Source organism: Oryza glaberrima, chromosome 11 (genome assembly GCF_000147395.1).
Source record: "Oryza glaberrima chromosome 11, OglaRS2, whole genome shotgun sequence".
Taxonomy (NCBI): domain Eukaryota; kingdom Viridiplantae; phylum Streptophyta; class Magnoliopsida; order Poales; family Poaceae; genus Oryza; species Oryza glaberrima.
In genome coordinates, this window is record NC_068336.1 from 15,815,788 (window position 1) to 15,831,554 (window position 15,767).

Sequence of the window (15,767 nt, forward strand, 5' to 3'; positions counted from 1 at the left end):
CAGCGGGCGCCAAGCGGAGTCTAGGTATCGTAGGTAGGGGCCGGAGCATAAGCAACGCGAAGCCAACGCTTCCCATTCCCGGCGAGAGCGGTGGGGAAAACTCCACTCCTGAGGAGGCCATATAGGTCCGGCGAGCTTCAGGTTTTGAATCCAGTAAATAACCTGAACTCAAAATTAATTTTGATTCACCAAAAATTGGGATTTTGGATCTTTAGGCCGAATTAGGGTTCTTGAGTCTTGGGGATTTTGGGGAATTGGGGTTTTGATTTAATCTGGCTTATTGTGGATTTTGGCATAGATTGAATTGCCTTATTCCCTTCTTCCTTTAAGTTCTTAAGTCTACTGCTAAGCAGAAGATTAAATAACTTGAAAATTGAATATGCAAAACAGTAGTACTTGAAACCCTAATTTTGATCTAACTAAAACAAACCGAAACATAATTGAATTTTAAATTGCTTAGATGGCTTCTAACAGGGATGATGTGATCAATAAGGGATTGATTATGCTAAAGATCAACTATGATACCACAATATTGGAGTTCTAAATTACAAGAATATGGTCTGAGAGACAGCGTCTCGAGTGCCTTCTAGTGCAATTGCCGATTAGTGGCTATTAGGTCTTAGGGATTTGGTGAGATATTAGAGCGTCCTCTCCTCTCTGCGAAGTCATCTTTATATAGCACTGGTGGTGTACAGGAGCTCATCTCCTATACTAGGAGTTAAAATTAATTTTAACCAATTGCAAAAACTAATTTCTCTCTTTATCTAGCATCTCCAGTAATATCACCTATTTTAGAGCCCCTAAAGGAAAAAAGAGGGCTGCCCCTAATTCTTTAGGATCTCAAAATTGCATTCAACTCTAGCAGCAACCCTTATTTCTCAGCCCCTATTTACTTTTCTCTTCTATTTTAAGATAGACTTTATGTTTATGTTTATGTTCATGCATAGTTTAAGACCATGATAATTAAAACATAAATATTTCTAGAGCATGAAATTCAATTATATTTAGATTTACAATTTGAAACATCACAATTCAAATTCAATGCTACATGTAGTACTCCAATATAATGAAGTGCTGTACTGCTGTTCACTGAATAAAATCAATGTTCAGTTGTCCACTACAACCACAAGTACTACTACTTCACTTCACTATAGCCGCATGGTGCCTACAAGAAGCAGCAGCAACAGCGCAGCGCAGTTCTTCAGAAAAATCGACAGGAGGACGGAGGGCGGTGTGCAGGCGGCGGCTCTTTCGCCGGCGTGCAGAGGTAACGTAGGTGCGGGCGGGCGGCGGGAGGGCAGAGGGCGTGCTGTTGTGCGGCAGGAGGGTGGCTTGCAGGTTGAGGGCGTGGGGGGTAGGCGGACTGCAGGGGGCATGAGGGGTGGCGTGGAGGCAGCAAACGGCGGGAGGACGGAGGGCGTGCGGGTGGTGTGCAGGCCGACGGCGGGTGGCGTGTGGACGGCGGCGCTGGAGGACAACGGGATGGCGTGCAGATGGCGGCGTGTGTCTAGTCGGATGGCGGGAGGGCGATGGTCGGAGTCTTTGCGATGACGGGCAACGGAGGTAGGGAAAATCTCACCCTTTGGGTGCAACCTTGCCGAAAGTGCAAGGGATGTCGATGGCGGCTGCCGGAGGAGAACCAGTACGCGCGGGTAGAAGATGAGAGCGGCGGAGTGAAATTGTTCCGCGCCAAGAAAAAACATCGATGGAGGCTATGCTCCGAGCCCCCAGAACTGGGGACAGGATTTGAGGGCCTCCTCACTTTGGGGGCTCTAATAGGGTCTCTGCTGGATCTAGTTATTTTATCTTAACCCTCAAATACTGTTTAGGGGCTAGGTTTGAGATCCCTGCTGGAGATGCTCTACATCCGACTCGTGGGCTCCGATAAAATTAACCAACACAAGTTCCAGCCCCAATTCCCTCTTGACGTCGTACCTTCTCCCCGACAAGTAGCTCCATCGCGTGGCACATCTGGTCTCGTAGTCTGATCCGTTACATCGATCGGAATGCCGATGCCCGCCTGCATGTACTATACGAACCACAACGCCGTCAAACTTTTGCTGCTTCATCTGCATCGATCTTAATTCCGACCAACATAGCCGCGCGCCGCCGGCGACGAACGAGTACTACTACCGCCTCTCCCTGAGGACGCTGGAGCTATATTAGCTATCCACCCGGAGCGGATCCCGGGCAGCCAAGGCTACAAGATGAACACCACCGAGGTGCTGAAAAAAAGCATCATCAACTGAAAAATTCCGTTAATACACTTTGTCCTCTCAGGATCTGATCAAACTCTAAACTATAATTTGTCAAAGGATCTGATCAAACTCTAAATTCCAATTTGAGCAGGAGAAGGTGTAATCTGTGGCGCAAGAGATGCAAAAGTGGCTTGCCGGCGAGGCGAGAGAGAAAGTGCCTGGCTGCCTGCTGCTGATGAAACTGGTCCATACCGTACCGTACCATTGCCAAGAACAAGACGATAAAATCCAACTTGCTGGTGAACGGAGACCGGAGCAGTATGCCACATGAACAAATACCTCCTGTGCTAGGATTCGTGGAAATGATGAAAAAATGAGTAAAGGGAGGGGGGCGCTAGGGGCAGTATTTAATAGTACGTCTTATAGATGGTCTTTTTATGTGATCTGAACCAAGCTGGACAAAAGTCACATCTTCCGGGTTGGTCTTTTATGCCCACATGGGTGTGGAATATGAGGGAAAGTTAAAGGAAGAGAGGACACTAAGGTGTAACGCGTTAAGACCACGCTCTCTATTGATGCTCCTCCGATCCCGTATGTAGTTTGTTGAGAGACTATCATGTTTCATGTTTGTTTACTTCCGAACAGCTGGTAGACCTCTCTAGGAATAAACTCCATCCCTCATTCAGCACATTCCCAAACAAAATACGAGAGATTTGCCAAGAAGGTGAAAGATCAGGCACAGAGAAATCAAGAGGTTCGAGCTAGACGATGGAGTTGGTGGTAGGCGCTTCGGAGGCCACCATGAAGGCCCTCCTGGGCAAGTTGGGAAACCTCCTCGCCCAGGAGTACGCGCTCATCAGGGGTGTCCGCGGCGACATCCAGTACATCAGCGACGAGATGGCCAGCATCCACGCCTTCCTCACCAATCTCAGCAGCTCCGGCAACGACGACGGCCACGACGCGCAGACCAAGGACTGGATGAAGCAGGTCCGCGACATCGCCTACGACATGGAGGACTGCGTCGACGACTTCGCCCACCGTCTCCGTCACGATCCCCGCGGGGACGGATGCCTCGTCGAGGTGTACAGGGCGCTGTACGAGATCTACACCTGCAGGCCTCGCCGTGACATCGCCGCCAAGCTCGCCGAGCTCAAGAACCGTGCTCAGCAAGTGGGCGAGCGGCGCTTGCGATACGGCGTCGTCCTCAACCCGATGCCCCCTCAGCGCGAGGCCCGCAATGGTGCCACCCAAGTAGGCAACCAGACCACGGGAGAGAACCAGGTGGCCGGCCGCCGGCTCATAACCGTAAAGGAGCCTATCGGCGTGGCGCGCGCCATCGAGAAACTCGAGGCGTGGATGAAAAGCCGAAGTCACAATAACCGCGGTGTGCTGGCCATCCATGGGTTTGGTGGAGGGGGCAAGAGCACAATCGCCGCGGCGTTGTACCGGAAGCATGGCCAAAAATTCGACTGCCGAGCGTGGGTGACGATGCCCCAGAAGTTTGACGACCGTGCGGTCCTCAGGAGCATCCTGAGTCAGGTCATGCTGCCTGCCACTGCCAGTGGTGGTGGCGACCGCAGGCGACGAGGAGGAAGCAGACACGCCAAGATTGAAACCATGTCCCAGGAACAACTCATCAAAGGGCTGAAGAACCACCTACAAAATAAGAGGTACCTACCTACTACCTTAACCGAACGTTTTTACAAAGAGTGTGTATATTGCACTGACCGCAGGGTAGTACAACTAGATCGCACTTCTTATAATTAATACTTGCTTAACCGTTGTGGCAAACCTAGGATTTTAGGATTTTAACACAAAATCTTGGGTCTATTTGGTTCTCTACCTACCAATTTAATGGTAGTGTAAAAATCTAGATAAATTTTGGCACTACCAATTCTTTGGTAGGGTAGAATTCATATAATATGTGTTTGGTTTACTACCATTTGTTACCAAAATGTTTTTATAATGAAGAAAGTTCTAGAGTGCTACCAAATTATGTATGGGTATTGCCAATGCTTTGGCTCTAATCCAAACCAATCAAACTACTATTTCAATTGCCAAACAATTGGTAGCGCATATTTTGGCATCAATCCAAAATGGCCCCTTAAGCGCTATTACGAGTCTTTATTTATGCACACAAATAAAAAAACTTAATTTATCAAGAGCACGGTACAAATATCATATCCATATATAATTATTTGATTGATTTAATTTAATCAAAGTCACAAAACAATGTTATCTTTGAACTCGTTGATTTCAAATTTTAGTTTTGAATAAAAATATATCAACTAAACAGAGAATGAAAAATTATAAATCGGAGGAAGTAAAATTGAAAAACGGTGAGCCTGACCTACCAGCTGGCCTTGTCGCCACCTCTAGTCTCCTGTTGTTGCTTTGGATGGTAGATAATTAATTAACCAGCCAGGGACCACGCCTGCGGCGTGCCACCTTTGGGTGTCGCTCTCGGGATAAATTTCATAATTTGCCATTAAATACGGACACCTTTTATAATTCGTCATCTAGTAATTTGCGCGCCTTTCCCAATTACACGGGCATGCGAATTTCTTACTGTAGTTCGGTGCCAAACTGCCACTCCGTTTGTCTGCTTAAGACGCGCCGTCCGTCCATCCGCTGGTGTCATCGTCGTCTGTCCACCGTCACCGCCATACCACGCTAGCTTGCCGTGGCATGCAGAACGATAGCATCGCCGACAGTGGCGGAGGATGAATAGAAAATGAGCATTCGCCGCTGTTCACCTCCTCCTACAGGCAGACACGATAACATCGTAGCCAATCTATTAACTTATTAAAGTTACTGAAAAGAAAACCTCCACGTTAAATTGTCACATTACTTAAAATCTCTACTATTATAAAAACTAGTTGGGTGGCCCGCGCAATTGCGCGGCTAGCACCCATATAAAATTATATATTTTTAATATGATTTTACTTAAAATTTATTAAATAGTTATCTCGATGTCTTAAGATTTTGAAAGACCAAACCTTATCATCCTCGTATTTATAATTTTATAGTTTTTAAAAGTCACACCAGCTGCTACCCCTTACTTTTGTCATATTATTATTTATTAGCTTGCTTGATCTACCCTATTCATTCTCCTTGTAACCTTTAAAAATTGAATCTAAAAACTTATAGATTTTAGAGCTTATTGTCTTGTTAGGCTTCTTTTTTATAATTTCTAGAAGTCCCGTCAAATGCTGCCATTATACTCCTCTACAACCGTCCACTGCATACCTTATCATCCTCGTGTTTCTAATTTTATTGTTTTTAAAAGTCACACCAGTTGCTACCCCTTATTTCTGTCATATTATTCTTTATTAGCCTGCTTGATCTACCACCGTTTCTATTCATTCTCCTTATAACCTTTAAAAATTGGATCTTAGGCTTTTTTTTATAATTTCTAGAAGTCCCGTCAAACGCTGCCATTATACTCCTCTACAACTGTCCAATGCATCTTCTCTTTATTGTCATTGCTATTTTAAAAATCGAACATAATTATCGTTTAGGTTCATTTTTTTACTTTCTAGAAGTTCCACCAAAACGTCAGCGACTTTGTCACTGTACTCCTCTACGGCTCACCTGCTGCCGCCCTTCTTTATTGTCTTGTTGGGTTTCATTTTTTTTATAATTTTTAGAAATCCCGTCAAACGCTACCACTATACTCCTTTACGACCCGTCCGCTGCATACTCTTTATTGTCGTTAGGATTGTAAAAATCTAACATAACTATCATTAAAATTCATTTTTTACTTTCTAGAAGACCCACCAACCATCGGCGGCTCTGCCATTGTACTCCTATACGAATCTCCTGCTGCCTCTCATTTTTATTGTATTTGAGATTTTTAAAATCAAATATGATTATCATTGGGGTTTATTTTTTTACTTTCTAGAAGTCCCCGCCAACCGCCTTGACCGATTGTTTCACGACCTGCGTGTCGTCCTTCCTTTTAATCGTCATTAGAATTCTATTGGGTGTTTTATTAATAGTTTTTAGATGTCACATCAACCACCACTACTCTGCTCCTTTATTGGCCTGTTACTTAAATAATCTCGTCATGTGTTTTAGATGGTCTTTTCATTCAATAGTCTAATTTTTTTTATCACCAATTGTAGTTATTTATAAATTGTATTCCTAGCTGAAATCTTATTTTTCTTTTTTAATTTCAGAATTTATTTTATTTTTCGTATTGTGTTCTTTTGATATTTTTATTTTTTATTTTCAATTTCAGTTGTTTCAAAATTATATTCCTACTTTAACTCTCTTTTTAATTTGCCTAATTTCGGATTTTATTTTATTTTTTATTCCGAATTTTAATTAATCTACTATTGGGTTCTTACATGTACTCTTATTTCAATATTGCTTATATTTAATTTCGAATTTAAGTTAATTTTAAATTGTATTCCTACCTGAACTCTTCTTTTCTTTTCTTTTCTTTTTTCTAATTTTGATTTTTTTATTCTGAATTTTAATTAATTTTGTATTGGATTCTTGTATGGACTCTTCTTTCAATATTCCTTATTTTTAATTCTGAATTTCAGTTATTTTTAAATTGTATTCCTACTCGAACTCTTCTTTTTTCTTTTTCTATTTTCAAAATTTATTTTATTTTTATTCTGAATTTTAATTAAACACATATTGGGTTCCTATATAGGCTCATCTTTCGATATTCCATATTTTTAATTCCGAATTTCAGCTATTTTTAGATTGTATTTCTACTTGGACTCTTCTTTTCTTTTTCTCCGATTAGCCTCCATAGCGAACGTAGTGCCTTCTTTCAAGGCTGTTTTAATAATATAATAGATTAAAGATGTTTTTTTTGGTACTTTGATAAGTCATCCGTATCCGTTTATGAGTCGATTTTTAAGTTCGATCGCTTTTGGAAATACATATTGTTTTTAAGTCGGGTTAAAGTTCGTTCGCTTTTGAAAATATAGAAATAGTCGTATAAGAATTCTCTTTAAATAAACTCGCATGCTCACTTAAGACGATCGGACTTCTAATTGCAGCTCATGAATTTCTAATAAAATATATATCTAAGTGAATTTCTACAGTGAGTTTCACCTTAACTAGACCGTATAACAACAATAAAATTAAAATAGCTTTCACCCGCTGCAACGCACGGGTGTTTTTTTCTAGTAAAATAAAAAAATATGAGAATTCAAAGCAGCAGATAAGGACTCTTTCTTTTTTCTTTTTAGAAAAATAAATCACGTTATATACATGTGATGTCCGATTGGACATATGCATGGACGAATCTTTTGAAAAGAAAAAGAATTACTACCTAATATTGGATACAATCTACCAGTATGGATGCATTACTTATCCCCATTCTCTCCGTTGCTACAATATGCCATCTTTAATAGGTGAAAGAATATCATTAAATAATAAGAAATTACAAGGATGAGTCTACAGCTCGGGCGCGATTTGGAGAAAAATCGGGCATTGACGTCAGCGCCAGATTTACGTGCAAAAACTACTTTAAACTGATTTTTCTCTTAAATTACTTATCCAAATCATGATCCGATTACACCATTAAATTCATTGCAATTAAATCTTCGAAACAAGACACACATGGATATATTCCGACGAAAAAAAATTAGCTTATTATTGAATTATTTTTAAATGTTGCACGATGTCCTACCAGCTATATCGGAATTGTTTCACTAAGTAGATAAAAAATGTTTCACTCGTTTAAATCGGTTGTTGTTTCAACTTATATAAAAATGTTTCAACAAATAGCAAAAGAATGTTTCAGTTCACTACAACATTTTATCCATACATAGTGAAACATTATAAGTACACTAGGTGAAACATTTTTCGGTGAAACAAAAAATAAACCGAATTCCCTTAATATCAGGTTTCCAAAATATGTGGGTTTTTTTTGTTGCAATGGAGTATTTCAGTTCACTGCAACATTAGTTCTATACATAGTGAAACATTGTGAATACACTAGGTGAAATATTTTTGGTGGAACAAAAAAATAAACCGAATTCCCTTAATAGAGGAGTTCCAAAATATGTGGGTGATTTGTTGCAATGGTAGATAGGAGCAGAGACGTGGTGGGGCCCAGGATCTGCATGTAGCATGTGGGGGGAGGGGAGCGCCCGATCCGGCTCCCGCGCGTCGGGCGACCGAGTTTAATCATTCTCGAAAATACAACCAATAGTACAAAGATAAAGATGGAGGGAAGAAGAGAAAACAAATATAACACATATTAGTATCTTTGATTTATTGTATTATTAATAAAATATAGTAAATGATTCATGATGTTTGATTTATGGGCATATGAATTACTATACCGGTCAGAATATGTGACATTTGCCGGTTTGGAAGCCAAAGTTTAAAATTTGGCCGCCATTTTAATATTTTTTTTACATATAAGGTAAAAATATATGTGCTATTATCTGAGAAAAAAGTATAACCGTGCTAACCCTATAATTTGCGTGGGGCCACCATGCTAGTCACCATCAATGACAACAGCCCATCCCAAACGTTGACGCCTAAGAGCAAGTTTAATAGAATATGTTGGAGGCATGACACAAGAGCCTTCGACCAACCCTGCCGAAACCATCCATCAAACTAGAGACGTCGGCTTCGACCAAGGCGAAGGTACATGGCGAAGGCCATGTGATGAAGCGTGTGGGCGAAGACCAAAGACTCGGCTCCAAGCCTCGCGGTCTAGAGGATCACATGGGCGAAAGGCGAATGGCGAAGGCCATGTGGCGAAGCACAAAGGTTTCGCCCAAGTTGGAGTCTTATGTAAAGGAGAACTAGAGGGTTGATAAGGCCCATGGGGACCCTGTTAGCCATGGGCCAGACCGGCCTAAGTGACCCATTAGAGCCTATAGATGCAAAAGACACTGTGTACCTATGTTAATGTCTCTATCATAAGGGTAACCATATAAATTTCCCTGTACAACCTAAACCCTATAAGGTGTAAGCATGTACTAAAGCTATAAATAGCCGCCTAGGGTCATGTAATGGAGGATCCCAAAATTTTTATTAAGACAATATATCACTTTACTGTTCAAAACATCCATCCAAGTTCCACGTTCTTCGACGTGATGTAGTTGTCATTCGACAACAGTATAGCCAACTACCGGCTCTAAATCATCTATAGTCAATTTTATAGCTAATTCATACAATAGTTATCTATACACATGTACTACACAATTAGTATCTGGTCCCACATGTCATACACACATGTATCTTGGAGTCTGTGCTATAGCTGGCTATAAATCTGTAGCCAGCTGCTCTTCTCTCTCCTATTTTATATCCTTAAAATATATTTATAGCTGGCTTGTAGTATGCTATTGTACCTGCTCTAATGAGCGGCGCGCTCGCCCACCTACGTCGCTCCCGGCTCGCGGCTGGATATCTTCTATCGCTCAATCGTTCTAGATGCACCGTAAGTAACTTATATATACAAAAGTATAAGTTTTGAAACAAATTCAAAACATATATACATGAAAATTTTATGCACATTTGTGTGTGTATATTTTATTAGCAAATTTTGCTATAGGACATCGTGACTTCATAGTTTAGGTATTTGATGTTGGACACCATACCTATTAAAGTAATAAACTCCAGCTGAAGAAGAGAGAGAAATCACGTGAAATATCAAAAATACCACAGGACCCATATGTCAACTCTCATGTCTCTTCTGTCTATCTCATGGGAGAGCTAACACGTGGGTCCACTGTTATTTTTGACATTTCACGCAATTTCTCTCTCCTCTTTAGTTGGAAATTATTATTATAATAGGTATCATGTCCACGGCAAATATCTAACTTTTAAGAGTATCTTGCCTCAAAAGTCACTCTATACAGTGTCCTACAGCTCACAATATCCTATAGCAAAATTTGCCTATTTTATATTAGCCAATTAAGAAATATACATATAAAGTTTATAAATACAAAGCTCTTTTATAGGTATATTTATAAAGTTTATACATATAACGTATGAATATAAAATTTATACGTATATAAAATTTTTATATACATGTATATTTGTTTATAAATATATATTTGTATTAATTTAAAAAAAGGAAAAGAAAACAAAGATTCCTACTCTTGGGTTCATATTCGGTGGAAAACTGTGAAATTTCAAAGTCTAGGGCAGACATGACGACAGGGGCTCACCTCTCCAATAGAGTTGGAGACAACATGTTTGGGTGCACATTGCTTTACAGCATCTCCAACATAGTATCATTTTTGTCTTTCTAAACACCTATTTGACCAGCTTGCCAAAATTTTAGAGTTAGATTTGCCTTTCGCTCCAACAAACTCTCCTCATACCTCTCTAGATAAAAATGGACCACACCAGTCATTCTCCTCCTTCTTTTTCTTCTTCCATCCTCTCTCCAATCCTCTCCCTAGTGCACAAGAGAATGATGGCAGGGCGCGCACGGATCTTGATGACCGCGACGCAAGAGACTGCGGGCGATGATGGGGCAAGGCGAGACGAGGCCAACGACGGCGATGGGGTACATCGGCGGCGACGCTACTGCTGTTGTTGCTCACTCCAGCAGGGGAGGCGGTGGCGACGCTGCGGAGGCGGTGTCTAAGGCGTGCCACTCCGCTGTCGCTCCCTACCTCCCTCTCTCACCGTCGAGCCGACCCGCCGCCACACCCTCCCATCCTCGCCACCGATGGCAACAGCTTATCCTATCCACCCGCGCGTGGATCGAGGGCAGAGCTCACGAGTAGAGGCGTTAGAGCTCACTGAGATGAAAAATGGAGAGCGAACATCAGCGGCAAAAATCGGATGATGGCAATGGCGGTAGAATCCTCCTCCAAGTGGCGGAGGCAGGATAAAATTATAGCGGAGGCTAAACCAAAATGACCAAGAGCAACTAAGTGAGATTTAGGGTTGGGTTAGGATTTTTTTTTTGGCCTTCTTAGCCTTTTGGTCCTTCTAACAACCTCAAACAAAGTCTATGGGCCTGTTTGGCACAGCTCCAGCTCCAGCTCCACCCCTCCTGGAGCTGGAGCTCAGCCAAACAGTTCCAGCTCCACTAAAACTAGGAGTGGAGTTGGGTGGAGCTCTCTCACAAAATGAACTAGAGTTGTGGAGTTGGGTTTAGGCAGCTCCACAACTCCACTTCAGACCCAACTCCTGGAGTTAAATTTAGGAGTTGGAGCTGTACCAAACAGGCCCTATATTAGCACCTCATCTATAAATATATGGATTAGAATTTTAGGGGTATTATGAGGGCTCTAATGGTCTATTAGGGGGTAGCCCGCCCCCACACTGTCTCCACCCCTTCCTCCATATACAGCGGTGGCAGAGTCCCCTTTGACTATGGCGATGACGCACAACTACAGACGGCCCAAGTGCACAACCACCGACGGCAGGCGCTCTGCTTGTGGGGAAGGAAACAGTGTGGCGAGAGAGGGATGGGGCGGGGGGGGGGGGGATAAAGGCTGCGTGGGGCCTATGCTTGGCTAGCTAGTTCTGGCTAGGCAAGTTTGGCTAGCGGGGGAGCTATCGGTTGGCAAGCTGTTGGAGTGCAATTGTCACCAAACTTACCAAATTTTAGCTTAGAAAGCCATTTGGCAACTCTGCTGGAGTTGCTCTAAGCAAGATTGTCTGTATCGGGATACGTATGGTAAGATACTACGATACTAACCGAGTAAAATGACCTGTGTCGGTTCTAGGATCTTTTCGGGTGGTATCACGCTAGTATCGAGATAATCAGAATCGCGTTGGGATTGGGATACTAATTATTTCAAACTAAACAATATTTAAATTTAAAAATCAAAACTATTTGAACGCTTTTGTGTTTATGTATCTATACAATCAATGTTAAATAAAACTATTAGCATTAGTGGGTGGGTTTTCTATTGACAAATCTCTCTTTTTTATGTTATCTATTACTATTACTCTATTTCTTTATACAATAGCTATATGTAATTAATATAAATATTAAATTAAACTTAAAAAAGAAAATTTATAGTATCCTGATATTACGATACAATCCGATACAAATTCAAGAAAAACAATACTATGTGGAATCCCAATACTAACAAGCTTGGCTCTAATGCTCCGTCATCGCGCATATCACTGACTTGCTGGATTTGATCAACTTTGATTGGCAGCTACATCCTCGTGGTCGACGACGTACGGTCCGCCGAAGCATGGCAGACAATCAGACAATATCTACCGGATGAAGAAGGTAGCAGAGTTGTGGTCACTACACGATTCGAAGCCGTAGCAGGGGAATGCATCCTTGACAGACAGAAAGACATGCTCCATCATGTGGATCGTCTATCTGATGAGGACGCTAAGAGGCTATTCCAAGAGAGCGTGTCTGAATCCATGACTAGCAGTGACAAGATGCTCGGTCAGGCGCACATTGATGTCTCGAGGGAAATCTTGGACCTCTGCAAGGGTCTGCCTGTGGCCATTGTAACCATAGCTGGTCTTGTGGCTTGCAAGCCACAGGCATTCGAGAAACAGTGTGCCAAGATCTGCGTCTCCCTGCCTCCAGTATCCGTGGACTGCCATACCCCGGAAGGCATGACAAGGATACTCAACTACTGCTACAACAGCTTGTTACCTGCAGACCTCAAGACCTGCTCGCTCTACCTGAGCGTGTTCCCAAAGGACAGCAGGATCAGCAGGAAGCGGTTGACGAGGCGATGGATAGCGGAAGGCTTTATCAGCGAGGAGCACGGGCAGAGCATGAAGGAACGCGCGGAAACAAACTTCAATCTGCTCATCCGAAGGAACATATTGAAGCCTGTGGATCACAGCAGCGACGGGAAAGTTAAGACCTGCCAGGTTCATGACATGATCCTCGAGTACATCATGTCCAAGTCCAGCGAGGAGAACTTTATCACCGTGGTTGGCGGGCACTGGCTCATGCGGACACCCAGTAATAAAGTTCGTCGCCTGTCCATCCACAGCAGCGATGTGAAGCATGCCAAAGAAACCATGGACAGAATGAACCTGTCCCATGTCCGATCAGTCACAGTGTTTGGGAGCTTGAACCAGCTGCCTTTCATGTCGCTCAAGCTCGGCATTGTACAGGTGCTGGACCTGGAAGGCTGCAAGGGCTTCAAGAAGCAGCATGTCAAGGACATCTTCAAGATGCTTCTTCTCAAATATCTCAACCTCCGAGGAACAGACATCAACAGCATCCCTTCCAAGATTGGGAAGCTACGGTACTTAGAGACCCTTGACATAAGGGACACGAATGTCCAAAAGCTGCCTGATGCCATCGTTCAGCTTGAACGGCTGACGAGTATACTCGGTGGAAACACAATGGCACAGGTAACACTCAAGTTGCCAGCGGAGGCAACGAAGAAGCCGTTGCGAACACTGCACATCCTGTCCGGGATCGAGATCACTGGGGAGCCGACGTCCGTTAATGATTTCCACGGGTACACTGCCCTTAGGAAGCTCGGGATACACAAGCTACAAATCCAGGAGGGTACTCCTGGCTTCAAGGCCTTGCTCTCTTCCATCCAATACATTGGAGGTAGCTCGCTCAAGAATCTCTTGATCAATGATGAGAGCTCCGGTTTCATCGACGCACTGGATTCTCTGACCTCACCACCGAGATACTTCCATTCCATCCAGCTGTACGGCATGTTCATCAAGGTGCCCAGGTGGATTGCTCATCTCACTGAACTGAAGAACTTAACCCTGTCAGTTACGGTGCTCCGAACTGATACCTTGGAGCTCCTTCAGAAGCTACCTCGTATGTTCTGCCTTATATTTTCGTCCTGGACATCCAGCAAGGACCTTGATTTGGTGGACATTCTTGAAAAGAACAAGTCGGACTCAGAGGGGCAGATCTTGGTCAAGCATGGAGGGTTCGACTGCCTTAAGCTGCTCCGCTTGGACGCGCCGCTCCTGCCATTGCTCGTCTTCTCGGAGAGGGCCATGGGCAACCTCGAAAGGCTTGATATGAAGTTCAACACGCTGGAAGGCGTCTTCGGCATGGATAACCTCGCGAGCCTTCGTGAGGTGCACATGACGGCCGGTGAAAAAGCCGGTGAGATCACCAAGTCAATAGTGCGTGAGCTGGAGGCCGAGGCAGGTAAATACGCCAATACACCAAGAGTGGTCGTTTACGAGTTAGCTGGACGCGGAAGCAGGTCACATACGCCAAACGACCCAGAGTAGTCTTCTATGAATTATTATAGTCTCCATTCAGAAGTGCTCGTCGTCGTCGGTCATGTTTGTGCTGTTCTGTTTTAGCTTTTGTAGTGACTGGTGCTTGTTTGAGTTTACCCAATAAGAATGGTTTTCCTATTTGGGGATGGTGCCACGGTGGTGAGTCTGTCATCCTGCCATTATATTTAGAGTTTCTGAGATTTTTGTAAGAGTGGACAGATAAATCTTTTGTGCGTGTGGTTTGAATATTTGTGGATTGATGTTAACGTTTACTTGTGCACCAAGCGCAAATGGAAAGGTAGTAAGAAATGTTGCTTTGTTCTTCCAATGTTATGTTACTCACTTGGTCTGGTCAGTTATTCATATGGCTTATAACTTACAACCTCCTTAAAATGTGACTCATATGTTAGGGCGTTGCTTACATGTCACTACCAGAGAGTGTGAAGCTACCGAGTGCCACAATAAGTTACCATGAGTTTTTGTTGGAACTCGGTAAAAAACAAGAATACTGAGTGTATTCGAGAAACTCTCGGGAAGCCAACAAAAAATACCGAGTACCTACCTAATAAACTCGGTAACCTTGGGACCCACCATTTTTACCGTGGCACGGGCAGACTATTTTGGCTTGGCGCGTGAAATTTCCATTGGCAGGGTGGACGGCGCGCAAAATTTCTTGATTTCCGTTGGCGCGGGCGGATGACGCGCCATGATTTTTGGCTGCACAGTAAATTTTCGAGTGTTTGTGTCTATTCACCATCAGGAACAGACTGGCCCAGTAGAAAGTTGGCCCAAATAGCACCACAAAACCCTACCCCTGAACCGCTCCCCCTTCTCTTCTCCAGTCTCCCCCTCCGCCGCCGCCGCCTCGCTCTCCTCTCATCGCCTCCTCACTTTTCCCTTTCCGCCGGCCTTGTCGTAGGCAGCCATTCCAGCCATGCGACCGCGCGTCCCCATCCTCATCCCTTCACACGGCCGGGGAGCGCGGCCCTGCACGTCCTCGTCCATCCACTCTGTGGATTTGTCCGCCATTGTCTAGCCGTTCAGCAAGGCTCCCAATCATCATTGAGCTGGGCATTGAGGCCTGCTGCAACTGCTTCCTCCCAATCTGTGTGGTATGCATATGTTGAGTGGTTCTTGCATCTTTATTCGAATATGGTTCTTGATTTTGGAAAATACACGTCATTTTCTCTTTGGATCTAGTAATATAGTTATATCCTAATGGGCGCTCTGCTGCATCTAGGCCCACGACGTTGTGACGTGCCCCATCCAGTTGGAGGCTGCAGCTGGTGCCGTGCATCCACTTTCCTCCCGGAGGGACACAACATTTTTCAGGTTGTACTAATTTATCTGTGTGTCTGCAATTTTAATTTACACGAGAGATGCTTTGAGTGACGCAACGAGCAGCACAGGCATGCTGCAGCGGCTGCA

General features: G+C 43.6%; 1 protein-coding gene across 1 annotated transcript; it reads left to right on the forward strand.

Annotated features, from left to right (window-relative positions):
- Window positions 1–2,954: 2,954 nt before the first annotated feature.
- Window positions 2,955–14,348, forward strand: LOC127755952 (disease resistance protein Pik-2-like). The gene is made up of 2 exons (XM_052281557.1): window positions 2,955–3,868; window positions 12,314–14,348. Exons 1-2 carry the CDS (start codon window positions 2,967–2,969, stop codon window positions 14,346–14,348), a joined length of 2,937 nt encoding a protein of 978 aa, XP_052137517.1. The 5' UTR covers window positions 2,955–2,966.
- The last annotated feature ends 1,419 nt before the right edge of the window (window positions 14,349–15,767 follow it).

Coding starts and splice junctions, on each gene's coding strand:
- LOC127755952 (XM_052281557.1), top strand. CDS start 2,967: ATGGAGTTGGTGGTAGGCGCTTCGGAGGCCACCATGAAGGCCCTCCTG. Junction 3,869..12,313: donor AACCACCTACAAAATAAGAG/GTACCTACCTAC, acceptor TTTGATTGGCAG/CTACATCCTCGTGGTCGACG.